Here is a 14,707-nt window from a genome sequence, read left to right on the forward strand (position 1 = left end):
ATTGTACGTGAATATGACTAGGCGTAGGTTACGTTCACGTCGTAGGCAGTGATTCGACGTATCTTAGGCAGTTGTCTCAATGTGATTCTGAGCATGCGCACTGGGATGCGGCCACGGGACGGCACATGCGCCGTTCGTTTTAAGTACTTCTATGACGCTTGGCCCATCATTTGCATGGGGTCACGCCTCATTAGCATGGCTCACGCCCACTCCCACCTACCCCGGCTTACGCCGAGGAAACCCAGCATATCTTTAACAGCGAGTGGGAGCAAGTGCTTTGTGAATCCAGTGCTTTACCTGTTTATTTCTTGCAATTACCATGATGCACCACCAAAAATAAACCCCACAGTAAAGTAAGTAGAAAAAAGTTTTGTTTTTGTTTTTCTATTTTGGTTCATATTTCCTAAAGAAAAGTTACCTTTTGGTTCTCCTATTTAGTTTTTTACTATTTAGCTTTCTTTACCACACATTGCATATATCAGATAGGTTAAGTATTTTAATAAACTGATGCAGTGAAGACTCAAGCAACATTTTTATTTGCTATTGTTGACGTCATATCTAAAATATATCCATTGCAGCCTAACCAGTCTTTCTGTGAACCCGGTCATGTAGCTGGTGTGTGTACACCTAAACCCCACCGACCTGTACAAATGTGTGGCGGAGATTTGTACCGTTGTGGTGGACAGGATCACTGCCTTGCACCCTTTCTTACGTGCAAATTCAATGACTGTCCTGCACAAGACTTTAGCAATCCCTTTGCCCCGGTGGCTTTGGACCACAAACATTCTTTTGAGCTCTGTGTTTTTCTCTCCTCCGGGAAGATATGACGGGAGAGCGGCCACCATCCCGGCAAACTCCCCATCGGACTCCACCACCCAGTAATTGTACCCTTCCCGCTGGAGATAATATTTGGGGATGTCTTTCAGGTCGGCTGCCAAACAGTTTGTGACAATGTCATAGAAGAACTTTCTTCCGCACAGCCAAAGCACAACCAAAACAACAACCACATCCAAGATGGCCAGAAGGATGGAGCCAACGGTGACCAGAGGGAGCAGAAATCCAAGAATCATGAGGAGCCAGGTGTGAGGAAGCCTCAAAGCATGGTAGAAGGTACTGTATGCGTGTTCATGACATCCTTCAATGAAGAGTTTTTTGACTGCTGGGAAATCTGAGTGCTTGTACTGCCGTACAACAAGTCTTGGCATCGTGTCCCTGAAACAAAATAGATGTGTAATTAAATTCATGTTTTTAACACACATTTTCAACGTGTTTTAAATGGGAATATCAAGAAAAGATAGGAAGGACAACATATATACACACACATACTGTATATTTTGTTGTATAGTGCAAGTTAAACATTGCAAAGGGGAGTGCTGCGAAAGTACCTGAATGCCGCACGCTATGGGGTTGATTTACTAAAACAGGAGTGTGCAAAATCTAGTGCAGCTGTTTGTGGAAACCAATCTGTAACGGAATGGCCCATGACACCCAGAGACCTCTGAAGGATGTGGGGTACTCCTGTGCCAGCGTCACTAATGACTCTTGGGTCTAGGGTCATAATATGCCCCTTTTGGGCATAGGATGGCTGAGAAATGATAATTTATGTATTGCAGGAGATCTGGACATATTACAGGTGATTTCATGCTGACCCACAACTGGTCAATAAGAGTGTCTCCTTCAATGCTAATACTGTTTTGTGTCTATTTGTACTAATTGCCCAAGGCGGAATCACATCTCCCCGGTGCTTAAGAATCTACACTGGCTCGCGATAGCAAAACAGGTTGAGTTCAAGGCACTCTGTCTGGTGTTTCGGGCCTATTGGCAACTAGGTCCGATGTACTTATCGAATATGACACAACACTACTGTCCACCCAGAGAGCTTCGTTCGACTGATGCCCTGTTAGCGATTATTCAATCTAGTCGATCAGCTTCAAAAGGTGGCCGCCGGCTCCAAACAATGGGGAACTCTCTTTGGAACCAGCTCCCTCATCAGCTCCGAGCATCCTCCTCCTTGATGGCCTTCCGTAAGGGCTTGAAAACACTTCTTTTTTCACAAGCCTACAGATAGACACTTGGCCTTCCAAGCCCTTAGCAGGACGCTGCCTTAATCCCAGGCTGCGGTCCATGGTCAGGGAGTAGGGATAGGCTTTTTGTGCTCTGACACCCCCCCCTCTTTTTATATTTCTGTTTATTTCTTGTCTGTTCCCCTCTTTTACTTAGATGTCCTAGTTTCTTCTGTTTGCTCCTGGGAACTGGATACCCCCAGCTTGTTGGTAAGCGCTTAGACGCGAGTTTCACAACTCTCATCCGGCGCTCTATAAGTATTTATTCCAATCCAATCCAATTCCAATTAAGTCTGTAAAGGTCAGATGTCTAACTTTTAGGTATTAATTGAGCCTGGCTCCTGAAAGACATTCCATTGTGTGATGCTAATGACACTGTCTGTGTGAAAAGCCTATTTGATGATTAGATGTGGAATGTGACTTGTTAACTGTAGTAATTACCCTCTCTAAATGCGGAGACAGAATGTCTGTCTGGATATGTGGTGCAGAGTTCTTTGTTCCTTTGATTTCTGTAACATGTTGTACTGTATATAAGAAAGCTAAGGTACCATTAAAGGTTCATTCATTCATTCATTTGAAACCAGAAAGAACAGAGCTTGTGTCTCGTCTTAATTCTGGGGGAATTCTTATGGAATGGATCGTGTCTGTTGGATGGTTGGAGTGTCGGATAAGCTGTCGTGGTTGGTGGAATGAAAATCGTAAATGGTGGTGACCGTTACACAATCATCATCTACCAGTTGTTATTGTCAAAGTTTGACCACCTCCCGCCCAATCTATAACCAAATGACAGCTACAGCATGGGCCTTAATTGCTGGGAGGCCATCAATAGACATCCTCCTGAGCATGTACTGTCAGCGTGTCCCTGCAGGGGGTGCGTGGCGCAATCTGTGATCACTGAGTCTTTGAGACTCGGCTGATCACAGATCGGAGTAAGGGACCGCACCCAGCCCTTTACCACGCAATCAGCGGTCAGCCAATGACAGCTCATTACATGATAGGAGGCAAGAGCTCAAATTGTTCTTCCGAATCCCATCTGCCGTAATCGTAGAGTCAAATTGTTTATGTCAAAAGTTTGAAGGAAGTTATCGAGTTAGATAATCCCGGACATTCAGTTACACATGGCAAGCTGCTCACGGACCGCTGTCCCATAGCCAGAGCTAACCTGAGCTAGTGTCCTGCAATCCAAAAGCCCACACATGGGCGGGTGTCACGTGACATGACGAGGCTGTTGATGATGTCAACGCGTTTTACTAGGGCTAATAGCTTAGCTTCATATGGACGATAATTGTCGGCAGACCTCACTCCCTTTTATATGGTCATTATTGCGTGGGAATGCCGCCCATCGCTCGAGATTCAAGTGTCTCGTTTTTAGGGATGTTTAGTGGTAATTTTCAAAATTTGTAATTTTAAAGCAAAAACTATCATTAATAACCAGAGGGAAGATACCAAATGGTAACTTAGATATAAATAGTATGCTTGGGGGACAGTAAAGACAACAGAAAAATGTTGAAAAGAATAAAAAAGGAAAAGAAAGGAACGAAAAGAGGAGAGAAAAAAATAAGAGAGCCATTAGGGAATATCAAACTATAAATTTAGGGGGGTCCCTTGGTGGCTGTCTCGGCTCTTCCCCGCATCAGCTAAACCCCTTCATGGGAAGCTCTCTCCCAAGGGTGTTAGTTCGCGGGCGTGATCCTGTGATACAGCCGGCGACTATCACTCGGCCCCGCCTCATTGATTTGATTGACAGCAGCGGGATCCAATGGCTGTGCTGCTGTCAATACAACCAATTAATGCGCCGAGAAGCCAGCGCGTTTACTGAGCGGGGTTTTCGAGGGGTCAGGTAAGTAAACGGGGAGGGTTGGGGGGCCACTAATCCTCGGATGTTTTTTCACCTTAATGGATAGAATCCATTAACCACTATACTACCGGCCGCGGTCAATTGACGGCGGCACAATGGCTCTATTGTTCTGACAGGAAGTCATATGACGTCCTCGTCTTTCACAGCCACTAGGGGTGCACGGGGCGCCCCTAGTGGCTGTCTGTGTCAGGGAGAGGAGACCGATGCTGTGTCCCTTGTACATAGGGACACAGATCGGTCACCTCCCCCAGTCAGTTCCCTCGCCCCACAGTTAGAAACACTATGCAGGGTACATATTTAACCCCTTCCTCGCCCCCTAGTGTTAACCTCTTCCCTGCCAGTCACATTTATTCAGTAATCAGTGCATATTTATAGCATTGATCGCTGTATAAATGTGAATGGTCCCAAAAATGTGTCAAAAGTGTCCGATGTGTCCGCCATAATGTCACAGTTCCAAAAAACCTTCCCTTGGTTTGTGGATAGGTTGTTAACCAAGTTGGGTCTCAGACTGAATTAGCATAGCGCCCAGGTTTTTAGCACAACATGCTACCATCTTCGGCGACATGCTCGCTATTCCAGCTAATCCTGTGGAATTTGTCAGGATCCCCCAGTGTTTCTATAATATAGATCACACCCTATTCCACTGTGTTCCAAAGGCTGTTATTATTCTAACAGGATCACTGTTTTTTTGGGGATTCTTCCACTTGATTAATCGTATTTATATTTAGTAGACTCTTTGCGACTCCTATTGGCTACTTTCTATTTAGCTTTTCTAATGTGTCCATGTGAGTAGGCGCGTTTGCGCAATCTGGCATATAGGTCAAGTCCCTCACGTCGATAAACATTTAGGCCCATATTCTCGTAGATCGGCGCATATTTAGTCAGGCGTAGCGCATCTCAGATGCGCACCGCCGGCTTAACTTGGAGAGAGCCGGACCATATTCCCGGACCACATGCGTCCTACGCTGCGCTCGCCTAACTTAAATGTGTCGGCGTAAGCAGGCGCAAGTGACGGTAGGAGGGATGTGGGCGTGAAGCATTCTAATGAACCGTGACCCCATGCAAATGATGTCCAGACCGAACGGAGCATGCGCCGGACGTGCCCCGCCCTCTGCGCATGCGTAAAACAACAATAGGCGTACATCTCCGCTGAGTTGGGCCGGCCCAGTGCATAAAAGCCTCAGCACATCCACCCAACTAGTGCAAAGTGACTCCATTGGATTTCTTTTGGTGTTTGGAGATTACACTTTGCTGCTATGCCTGGACCGAAAGAAAAACGGAAAAAAAACTACAGCCATGCTGAGAGGGCCATTATCGTCTCAGCCATGGAGCGATTTGATTCCAGGCTCCATGGTGCAGATAGTGCCAGCACTAGTAAAATAAAAAAGGAGGAGATCCTAAAAAAAGTGGCTGCCCAGGTCAATGCCTTAGGCCATGAGGTGAGGACCCCCCAGGACATTGTGAAGAAAATGAATGACCTGCGGGGTGTGGTCAGAAATAAGATGGCCATCATTTCAAAACATGCCAGGGGCACTGGAGGTGGGCCACCCTGTCCGATCAGGCTCACAGAGGAGGAGGAAGTGATAGCCCGCTGCCTGAGGAGGGAGCAGGTGGAGGGCCTGGAGGGCCATGACTCCAGTGAGCAGCCCATGAGGACAGGTAAGTGTGTTTTATCTTCTATCTGGTGTGTAGCATGTTTGGGGGGGGGGGTCATGTGACAAGTGTGTGGGTCCACCAACATGTTAATGTTTTGTGTCATCTACAGGTGTGCAGGAGGGAGCTGGGCCGTCTAATGCTGCCAGTGGCCGTCACACACCATCCCCCGAGCAGCCTGCTTCAGTGGCTGACCCCCTGGGAAGCCAACAGGCTTTGGTGGAGGGGAGTGGGCAGTCCTCCGCGCAGGAGGTGGTTGAGGAGGAGATCGGCCATGAGGAGGTGGTCCATAGCGAGCAGGAGGTCTTCTTATTTTTAGATGACTCGCATATGGTGGCAGGACCATCCCAAAGCCACCGCATTTCCAGCCCCTCAGGGTCTTCCAACACCTTCTCCAGTCCCTCCCGTCCCATCCCCCTCATCACCAGCCCCTCAAGGTCCTCCCCCTATTCAAGGGCCCCAGCCACTCCTGTCCCCAGGAAGGCGACCCACAAAACAAGGGGTGTGGCAGGAATGCTGCACGAAAAGCTGGCCAGGCAGCAGGACCAGCAAAGCCGCCGTATGGAGGACATTGTGGAGGAATTGAGGCGCCTGAACAACAGCCTGTCCTCCTCTGGAGCTGTGCCGGATGCTCTCCAGGATGTGGCTGGAAACTCTGCAGCCACAATCACCAGCCTGGGTGAGCTGCAGAACACCACGGCAGAACTAGTGGGGGAGGTCAGGTGCCTGCGGATGGCTGTTCAGGCCCAGACTGCTTCCCAGGAGGCCCTGCTCACCCGCATAGCGGTGGCTCTAGAGGGCAGACAGGCAGCCAGGGAGGCACCTGGGGATGCTCCTCTACCTGGGGATGTTCCTCTACCCCCAAATGAGGCTCCCCCCAGGCAAGTGAAGAACAGGAACCTGTGCACCAGGCGCAGCCCGCGCCGGGGCCAGTGATTTTTTAATTTAATATTATATTTGCTCTGATTAAGAGTTTTATTATTATTTGTGCTCTGATTAAGAGTTGTATTATTATTGTGCTCTGGTTAAGATTTTTTTTTTTTTGGGTGCTGCACAAAGTAGCGCATAGTACAGTGTGAATGGTGTGTGAATGTGGGGGGGTGACACTCCTGCCAGTAAGGGGTGTCACCCTCGGTCGCTGGGGATAAGTTCTCCCCAGGTCCGTGTGAAAGGTGTATGTATGGACAGCAACATCATTGGGGCATTGACGCAGCGTTGCTGCTCCTTAGTACCGTGCGGTGTACTTCGGTCTAATCCAATGGGATGTGCATGTGGGGTGTGTGTGCTAGGGACCACAGTGGTGTGCATGCGTGCATTTTCATTGTGCCATGTTTAATGTGTATTTTTAACATTCAAAGATTCGGTCCACGAGACATCTCCTGATTGCTGATCCCTCAGAAGACGTGGTACCCTCGGTTAAGGGGGGAATGTCTGGTTGAGGGGTCAGGTCATCACGTATGTCAATCTCCAGGCCCCTTCTCACTGCAAAGTTGTGCAGCACACAACATGCAGCGATGATCTGGCACACAAAGTTTGGGGAATACAATAGGGTCCCCCCAGTCTTATCCAGGCATCTGAAACGGGACTTCAGGATGCCAAATGTGCGCTCCACCACTGCACGGGTGCGTATGTGTGCAGCATTGTAGTTTTCCTCTCCTGGGGTTTGGGGGTTCCGGAATGGGGTCATCATATGGGGTCCCAGTGCATATGCAGAGTCACCTGGAAGGGAAAAGACAGGAGGATGTTAGTCATGCATGTGCCCCTTGTGATGTCTGCATCATGGGGGGGGACAGTCATACCTGACACCCATGTCACTCACCAACCAGCCAGCTGTCCCCATACACGTTCTCTTCAAATTGTCTTGGGATGTCGCTTTGACGGTATATAAAGCTGTCATGGCTGGATCCTGGGTGTTTGGCACGGACGTGCCATATGAGGCCATGGGCATCCACTATCACCTGGACATTGATGGAATGCCAATGCTTCCTATTTCGATAAATGTGCTCTGTCTCATGGGGGGGCTGTATTGCCACATGGGTTCAATCAATGGCCCCGATGGTGCGTGGGAATCCGGCAATTTGGCAGAACTCACGCATTGCCTTCAGCCGCTGGACCTCCTGGGTGGGTCTGATGATGTGGTGGGACATGCGTCTCAGGATTGCGAGGACAACCTGGTGCACACATCTGCTCATGCTGGTTTGTGATATCCCAACCACGTCTCCACTTGTTCTTTGAAAAGACCCAGTGGCAAGGAAATGCAGTGTTGCCAGGACCTTCACCAGTGGCTGCACTGCATGTGAGCGTTGTGTTGGGCTGGTGATGTCATCCTGCAGGGCTCTGGTAATTTCCAGGATGGCATGAGGGGTGAATCAGAAACAGCGATACACCTCCAAATCACCCATGCCAAAGAGGCTAATGCGCTGTGGGTATACCCTCTCACGTGCCCTCCTACGTGCCCTCCTCCTTCTACGCGCCTCTGCCTCTTCCTCTGCATACACTAGTAGTGCTAAGACCACGCCTGCCCCTGGCATGTTGGCGAACGAATGTGTTGTCCTATAAGTGTGATTGCTCAGCTCGTCCGGGATGGTGCTGCTGTATTTGCTTTCAAGCTGACTTACTCAGGTCTGGAGCAAAGTTAACCGAGCTTTATGAGGAGTAAATTTCAGCCGGCCATTCGTCTTACGCGCACAGCGCGTAGCCTACGCCGATCGCGCGTAGGTTCGGGAATCCGCTTAAGTACATCATTTGCATATTTGAATACTAATTCTATGGCCACGTAGGATGCCATCAGCGGAAATATGCGCCTACGCTGCGTAAACTTAAATGAGTTAGGACGGACGGGAGAAGCCTTGTTTCTGGCGGATCTGGTTCTGTGACTGCGGCGCATAGATAGGATGGCGCATTTTTACACTTACGCCGCGCATCTCCATATACGCCGGCGGAACTTCTTTGAGAATATGGCCCTTAGTTTTTTTTAAGTTTCTTTTAATCGGTAGGAAGTGGCCTACTGGGATTCCATTTTTTAGCCAGTGTGGATGGTGGCTACTTGCACACAATAGTATGTTAGCAGCTGTCTCCTTACGGAAGGTACGGGTACAAAATTGACCGTCTTCTATTGTTATCCAGAGGTCAAGGAAGGATATCTCCGTCCGGTCACACGTGTATGTTAGGCGTATATTGCTCTTGTTTCTGTTAAGTTCATCTATAAATACCTGTAGATCATCTGGGCTACCCTTCCAGACCATGAGGACATCGTCAATGTACCTTAACCATGTATGTACAGAGTCTTGGAACATTGATGAGTTGAATATAGGGTTGAGCGAACTGTAAAGTTCGGGTTCGGTATGGACTTGTGGGTTTTTTGTACCCGGCCCGAACCCGAACAATTTGCTGTAAGTTCGGGTTTGGGTCCGGTGTTTGGCAATGTAATGGTGGGCTGCAGGGCAGCCAATCACCATTTGTTTTACTCCTGTGACAAAGAAACTATCACAGCCATGCCTACTAATGGCATGGCTGTAATTGGCCAGTGCAGCATGTGACCCAGACTCTATATAAGCTAGAGGGACATAGCACAGCTCGTCACTCTGCTTTAGATAGGGTAGGGAAAGGCTGATCTGATCTGAGGGAGAGAATTAGATAGGAGTCAGACTGTACTGCTACAGAAATCATATTACACCAGCACTGAATATGTTCCTGTGAGATACTCTGCATTAGGTATTTTAGGGAAAGGTTCCTGATTGTTCTTATAGGGAGAGAAATATATAGGAGTCAGTCCTGCTTCAGAAATCATATTGCAGCAGCACTGCATATGTTCCTGTGAGATACTCTGCATATTGCACCAGCACTGCATATGTTCCTGTGAGATACTCTGCATTAGATACTTTAGGGAAAGGTTCCTGATTGTTCTTATAGGGAGAGAAATATATACATCCACCGCCACCTCAACCTCCTACTCCATATGGATTTCGTCCTCCTAGGTCAAGATTTTTTTTTTTTACGTTATTTTAAGTTACTTCCCGATCCACATTTATTTGCAGAGTACTTGCCATGCTCTTACCGACATGTTCCTGCCATTTGCAGCCCTCTAGCCCTTTCCATTCGTTTTTTAGAGACATTTTTGTAGTCAAAAGTCTGGGTCCCCATTGACTTCAATGGGGTTCGGGGTCAAGTTTGGGTCCCGAACCCGGACTTTTTTCAGAAAGTTCGGTCGAACCCGAACAACCAGGTGTCCGCTCAACTCTAGTTGAATACTTTCTCCTCCTCCCGGAGTCCTAGGTGGAGGCAGGCATAGGCCAGAGCCCATGCTGCGCCCATTGCGCCCATCGAGGTAGCACAAATCTGTTGATAATTTTGTGTAGAGAACTGGAAAAAGTTATTGAGCAAGGCAAACTCCAGTAACTCTATCAAAAATTCATTCTATGGTCCAAACTCGGGGTAGAAGGAATCTAAAGAGGTCTTTACACCTCGATCCCCCACTCCTGTGGCATTCAAGTGGTTAAGCGACTCGACACCAATGCCAATTTAGCAACACCTCTCCCCCCACTTCAAGCTCAGAAATGTTGGCTAGTCCTGAACGAAGGATTTCAGGTTTTTAACCATATCCTTCAAGAGGGAATCAAGATATCTACCAATTCTCTCAAATAAACGGCCTGCCAGGTGGAATTTGTAGGTTTTTATGTACCTTGGGAATAATATAAAAGGTAGGTACATTGAATTCCTGTACGTGTAAATATTGATGTTCACGAGTACTCAGGAATCCTGCTTCTTTAGCGTCAAGTAATTTCTCATTTAATTCATTGACAACATTGGGAAAAGGATTGTAATCCAATTTTTCATACGTTGTCCAATCATCAAGGAGACGTTTAGCTTCCTTCTCATAGAAATTTTCATTCATTAAGACCACATTACCACCTTTATCACTCTTTTTTATGATAATTGTAACGGTATGGCCCGTGATACCCAGAGGCTCTTGAAGGATGTGGGGTACTCCTGTGCCAGCTTCACCAATGACTCTTGTGTCTAGGGTCATCCTATGTCCAATAGGGGCATAGGATGACTGAGAAATGATATCTCGGATTATGTGAGATGGGACAGTAATGATAATCCATGTATTGCAGGATATCTTGAAATATTACAGGTGGTTTATTCTGAACCCAACAGTTCAATAGGACAGTATTCATTCATGTGGGGACACAGACTGTTGAGGTGTTAATTGAGTCTGGCTCCTAAGATATTTCATTGTGTGGAAGTCTATTGATGATAGATGTGTTGGGGGTTGGCAGTCTAAAAGGTCAGATGTCTGACTTTTCAGCTGTAGTGAATTAGCATGTCAATTACGTCTACAAAGGAATGTGTATTGTGTAGCAGGTGAGAATAGCTTATCGCGGAGTCAGAACGTCTGTCTAAGATGTGGATTGAGGGGGACTCGTTCGGAACCATTGTTTGATGTTGTGGGTGGAGTGTGTCATTGTCCATTTTATTAATGCAGCATTCTTTTTGTGTATATATAAAAACCTGCCTTCTCGATAACGATTGTCATTCGTTGGAACCAGAGAACAGAGCCGTGTCTCGTTATCCTGGGGGAAATCCAATGGGTCCTGTCTGCTGGATTGTGGAGTGTCCATAAGCTGTCGTGGGTTGGTGGAATGGAATATCGTAAACGGCGGTAACCCCTAACCATTACAATAATGTTTTTCCTTGCCCTGGGGTCATTAAGGGCTCGTCTCTCCCCAAGGGGTTAGAGTAGAAGTGCCTTTTTGTATCCAATCTACTTTTTCTTGAAATGGTTCAGACTGATCTTGATAGAGATTCAGCCATCTATTTTTAGATAGAGGCGGCATTTTCAACGGTCTGATTCGTAGATTGGCCTGTCTCTTGCTGGGATTAGAAATTTCAGGCATGTCCTCATTCTTTCTTCCAGAAGAGAATTCGGAATATCCAAGGCCCTTTGGTCCTCTCCACATCACTACATGCTATATCGACAGATGTGGTATCTTTTCTTTCATACAGTGAACGTAGGAAGACTTTCCTTAGAAAAAGTGTTATGTCCTTATATACTGGGAATTCTTCCATATTTGTTACTGGAGAGAGTGACATACCTTTGTAATAAGCTAATATGGTTTCATTTGAATTTGAATCTCATGTGGGGACAATATTAGGCCTCGTACACACGCACGGTTTTCTCGTCAAGAAAGCTGCTGGGAATCTCAACGAGAAAAATAGAGAACCCGCTCTCTATTTTTCTCGTCGGGATTCTCGGCAGTGTTTTCCTGCCGAGAAACCAGAGCGTGTGTATACTTACCGGCCTCCATGGAAACCTGCGCATGCTCGATGAGACTTTGACGCATGCGCTGTAGCTTCCAAGGCATAGTGTAGGGTGTAGCAAGATGGCGACGACGGCATCGAATGTGACGAGCGCATGCTCGTCGTAGTCAAGGACGTCACCGCGTTCTTGCCATTCAAAAGAACGGTCGGGGGCGTGGCCTGGCGAGCAGCGTGGATGGACGCTGAGTGAAGGAGCTCCGGTCCCAGAGTTGGAACAGACGCTGCAAACACCGTCCAAAAAAGGAGTATGAACACCCGCATCAAAAGGGGGACTCCTAACAGACAACTCAGGTCGATGGGCACCCCTAAAGGGAAGAATACACCCGCAAACCTGAACAAATATCGCTACAACAGCGGGCACATGAAACCCAAGATGGCGCTGGCTCACAACTCTGATAGGAGAGACGACATGGAAGATGACGAGGTCTCCCTCCCTGCCTCAGAGGACTCTAGCAGAGACAACATACCATCCGATTGCCCACTAAACTACGCCACTATGATGGAGATTGCGGCAGATATTAAGAACTCGTTCTCGGTAGCCATAACGGACATTAAAACAGAACTGCTAAGAATGTCAGAACAAATGGCGGTAAACGAGAGAGCAGGTAAGAGACGAGACCGAGCTCTTACAAGACTAGACGACATCGCAGAAGTACATTCCCAACAATTGATCGACGCCAACCGCCAAATAGAAGATCTGGACAACCGCGGACGCAGACACAATATTAGGGTGAGAGGTGTCCCGGAATCGGTGCTCCCAGAACAAATCAAGCCGGCCCTCACAACCATCTTCAATGGCCTATTAGACAGGCCTGAAGCCTCACCTATCGATTTCGACAGGGCGCACAGAGCACTGCGACCGAGAGCCCCTGATAACACACCACCCAGGGATATAATATGCTGCCTCCCCAACTATCCTTTAAAGGAAGAAATTCTGCAAAAGGCCAGAGTGAATGACCAGATCGTTTACAACGAGGTTGATATCCAGCTCTTCCAGGACCTGTCGCCGATCACGCTCAAAAACAGAAGGGCCTTGAAACCCCTGCTAGAAGTATTGAGGTCTAAAGGAATCAGCTACAGATGGAAGTTTCCATTCGCTCTGCAAGCTGCTTTTAATGGGAAACAGTACCTCCTCAAGATCCCGGATGAGCTGCGACAGTTCTGCGAGAGCCTGCAAATCGCACCAGTAGAATTACCCGACTGGTACGCGGAATTTCTACCACCCCCAGCTTTCATACATCAACCCCTGCAGCAAGATCCATCCCCGGCCAAATCACCTTACCACACCGGAAAGCTCAAGAAAAGTTACTACAGAGGCAACCAGCCCTCACCAGCAGCTAAAGCTCCAAGATCGAGGGACGCAAGATAAAGCACAGATCCTATAATGTGGTGTGCATTGCATTGTAACAACACCTAAGCAACCCCCCAACAGCGGTTCCTTTTTCAATTTTTTTTTTTTTTTTCTTTCCTTCCTTTTTCCTTTCCTTTTTTTTATCAGTATTACCAGTATTTTTTTTTGTGTACTTAACAGTATTCCACCAAAGGCGAAGAACATACCTCAGCTCTACCAAAGACACTCTGACTCCACCGCCCGGCAGAGGACTCATCGTTCTAAATGTCTCTCATATACACATCGCGTGGGAGAACCTATACAAGGCTACTCGGCTACCTTCGGAAAAACATCCTACCACTCCAAGATTCAGGTCAGAGATACCAAACCGCCATATCCCCCAAGATCCCCCCCTCCTACAATCACACGGATAGGCGCTAGTGCCTAGGTAGAAACTGGAACCAATACTTCCCCCCCCCCACACTCTGATTCCAATGTCATATGTTGAATCACGTTTACTGTATGCCCCCTTCATGGCTAACCCATCTATGTCTCCTTAGCCGCATATTTTACTGACTTACTGTATATATGTCTCTCTAATGTATGTATTTTGGGCTGATTTATAGAGGGGTAACATAGAGTAAATTAGAGTAAATTAACATGTAATGTGGTCAAAGGTAAGAAATACTTGTGATACACAGTTAGTTTAATTCAATAACTCCTGCAGAGCAGAGGACGCGTCGCACAGGCCACGCGTAATTTGCCTGTAGAAAAGCTACCAATCTGCTATGCTCTCTACATTGACACAAAACCATGGCAGAGTGATAGCTTAATTTGACCGCGAGGGGGATAAACTCTATAGAATTATATTCTGAATAACTTAAGCATTATATTACCTGTCTCAACCACTAGGGGGACCCCTAGCTTCACCACAGGTCTTGACACAAGTCATGATGAATGTTATAGTGGACATAATCCTCAGATGATAGGTGATAATACTGTTAAATGGGTTTAAAATAATAACTCTCACCTGACAAAATGTATAACTTCATTATTATTTGAGCAAATACCACAACAATCATCACTCCATACCTTATCTATTTCAATACCCATCTCCACTAGGTATACCCTTAAAAATGTCTTGTGGGAAATCAGTCCAGAGTTAACTAACATGTTTTATAGCATGAAATAAGGAATACTGAAAACACACAATTGGTTTGTCATAACGATCCCTGCAAAGCGGAGGATGAGTCGCTCGGGCCATGTGTGACCTGATTGCAGGACTACTATCAACCTGCTATGCTCAACACACACGCACAAACTCATGGCAGTATGATAGATCATCTTAGCCATGAGAAAGATAGGTTTCACGGTATTTTTTTTTTTTTAGATAACTTTAGCAATATGGTACCTGTCTCACCCGCTAGAGGGACTCCTAACTATAACTATATCACAGATCTTGACACATGTCAAGATGAG

At 47.0% G+C, this 14,707-nt stretch overlaps 1 protein-coding gene across 1 annotated transcript in view; it reads right to left on the reverse strand.

Moving 5' to 3' along the window:
• Nucleotides 1–513: 513 nt before the first annotated feature.
• The window catches only part of LOC120924504 (probable N-acetyltransferase CML1), a 42,024-nt gene continuing 27,830 nt past the window's right edge, over nucleotides 514–14,707 (reverse strand). Inside the window, exon 2 of the mRNA XM_040335471.1 lies at nucleotides 514–1,212. Within this exon, the coding sequence (XP_040191405.1) occupies nucleotides 534–1,205 (672 nt within the window). The 5' untranslated portion in view covers nucleotides 1,206–1,212 and the 3' untranslated portion in view covers nucleotides 514–533. The remainder of the gene's footprint in view (nucleotides 1,213–14,707) is intronic.

This window comes from Rana temporaria, chromosome 1 (assembly GCF_905171775.1).
Source record: "Rana temporaria chromosome 1, aRanTem1.1, whole genome shotgun sequence".
NCBI classification, from domain to species: domain Eukaryota; kingdom Metazoa; phylum Chordata; class Amphibia; order Anura; family Ranidae; genus Rana; species Rana temporaria.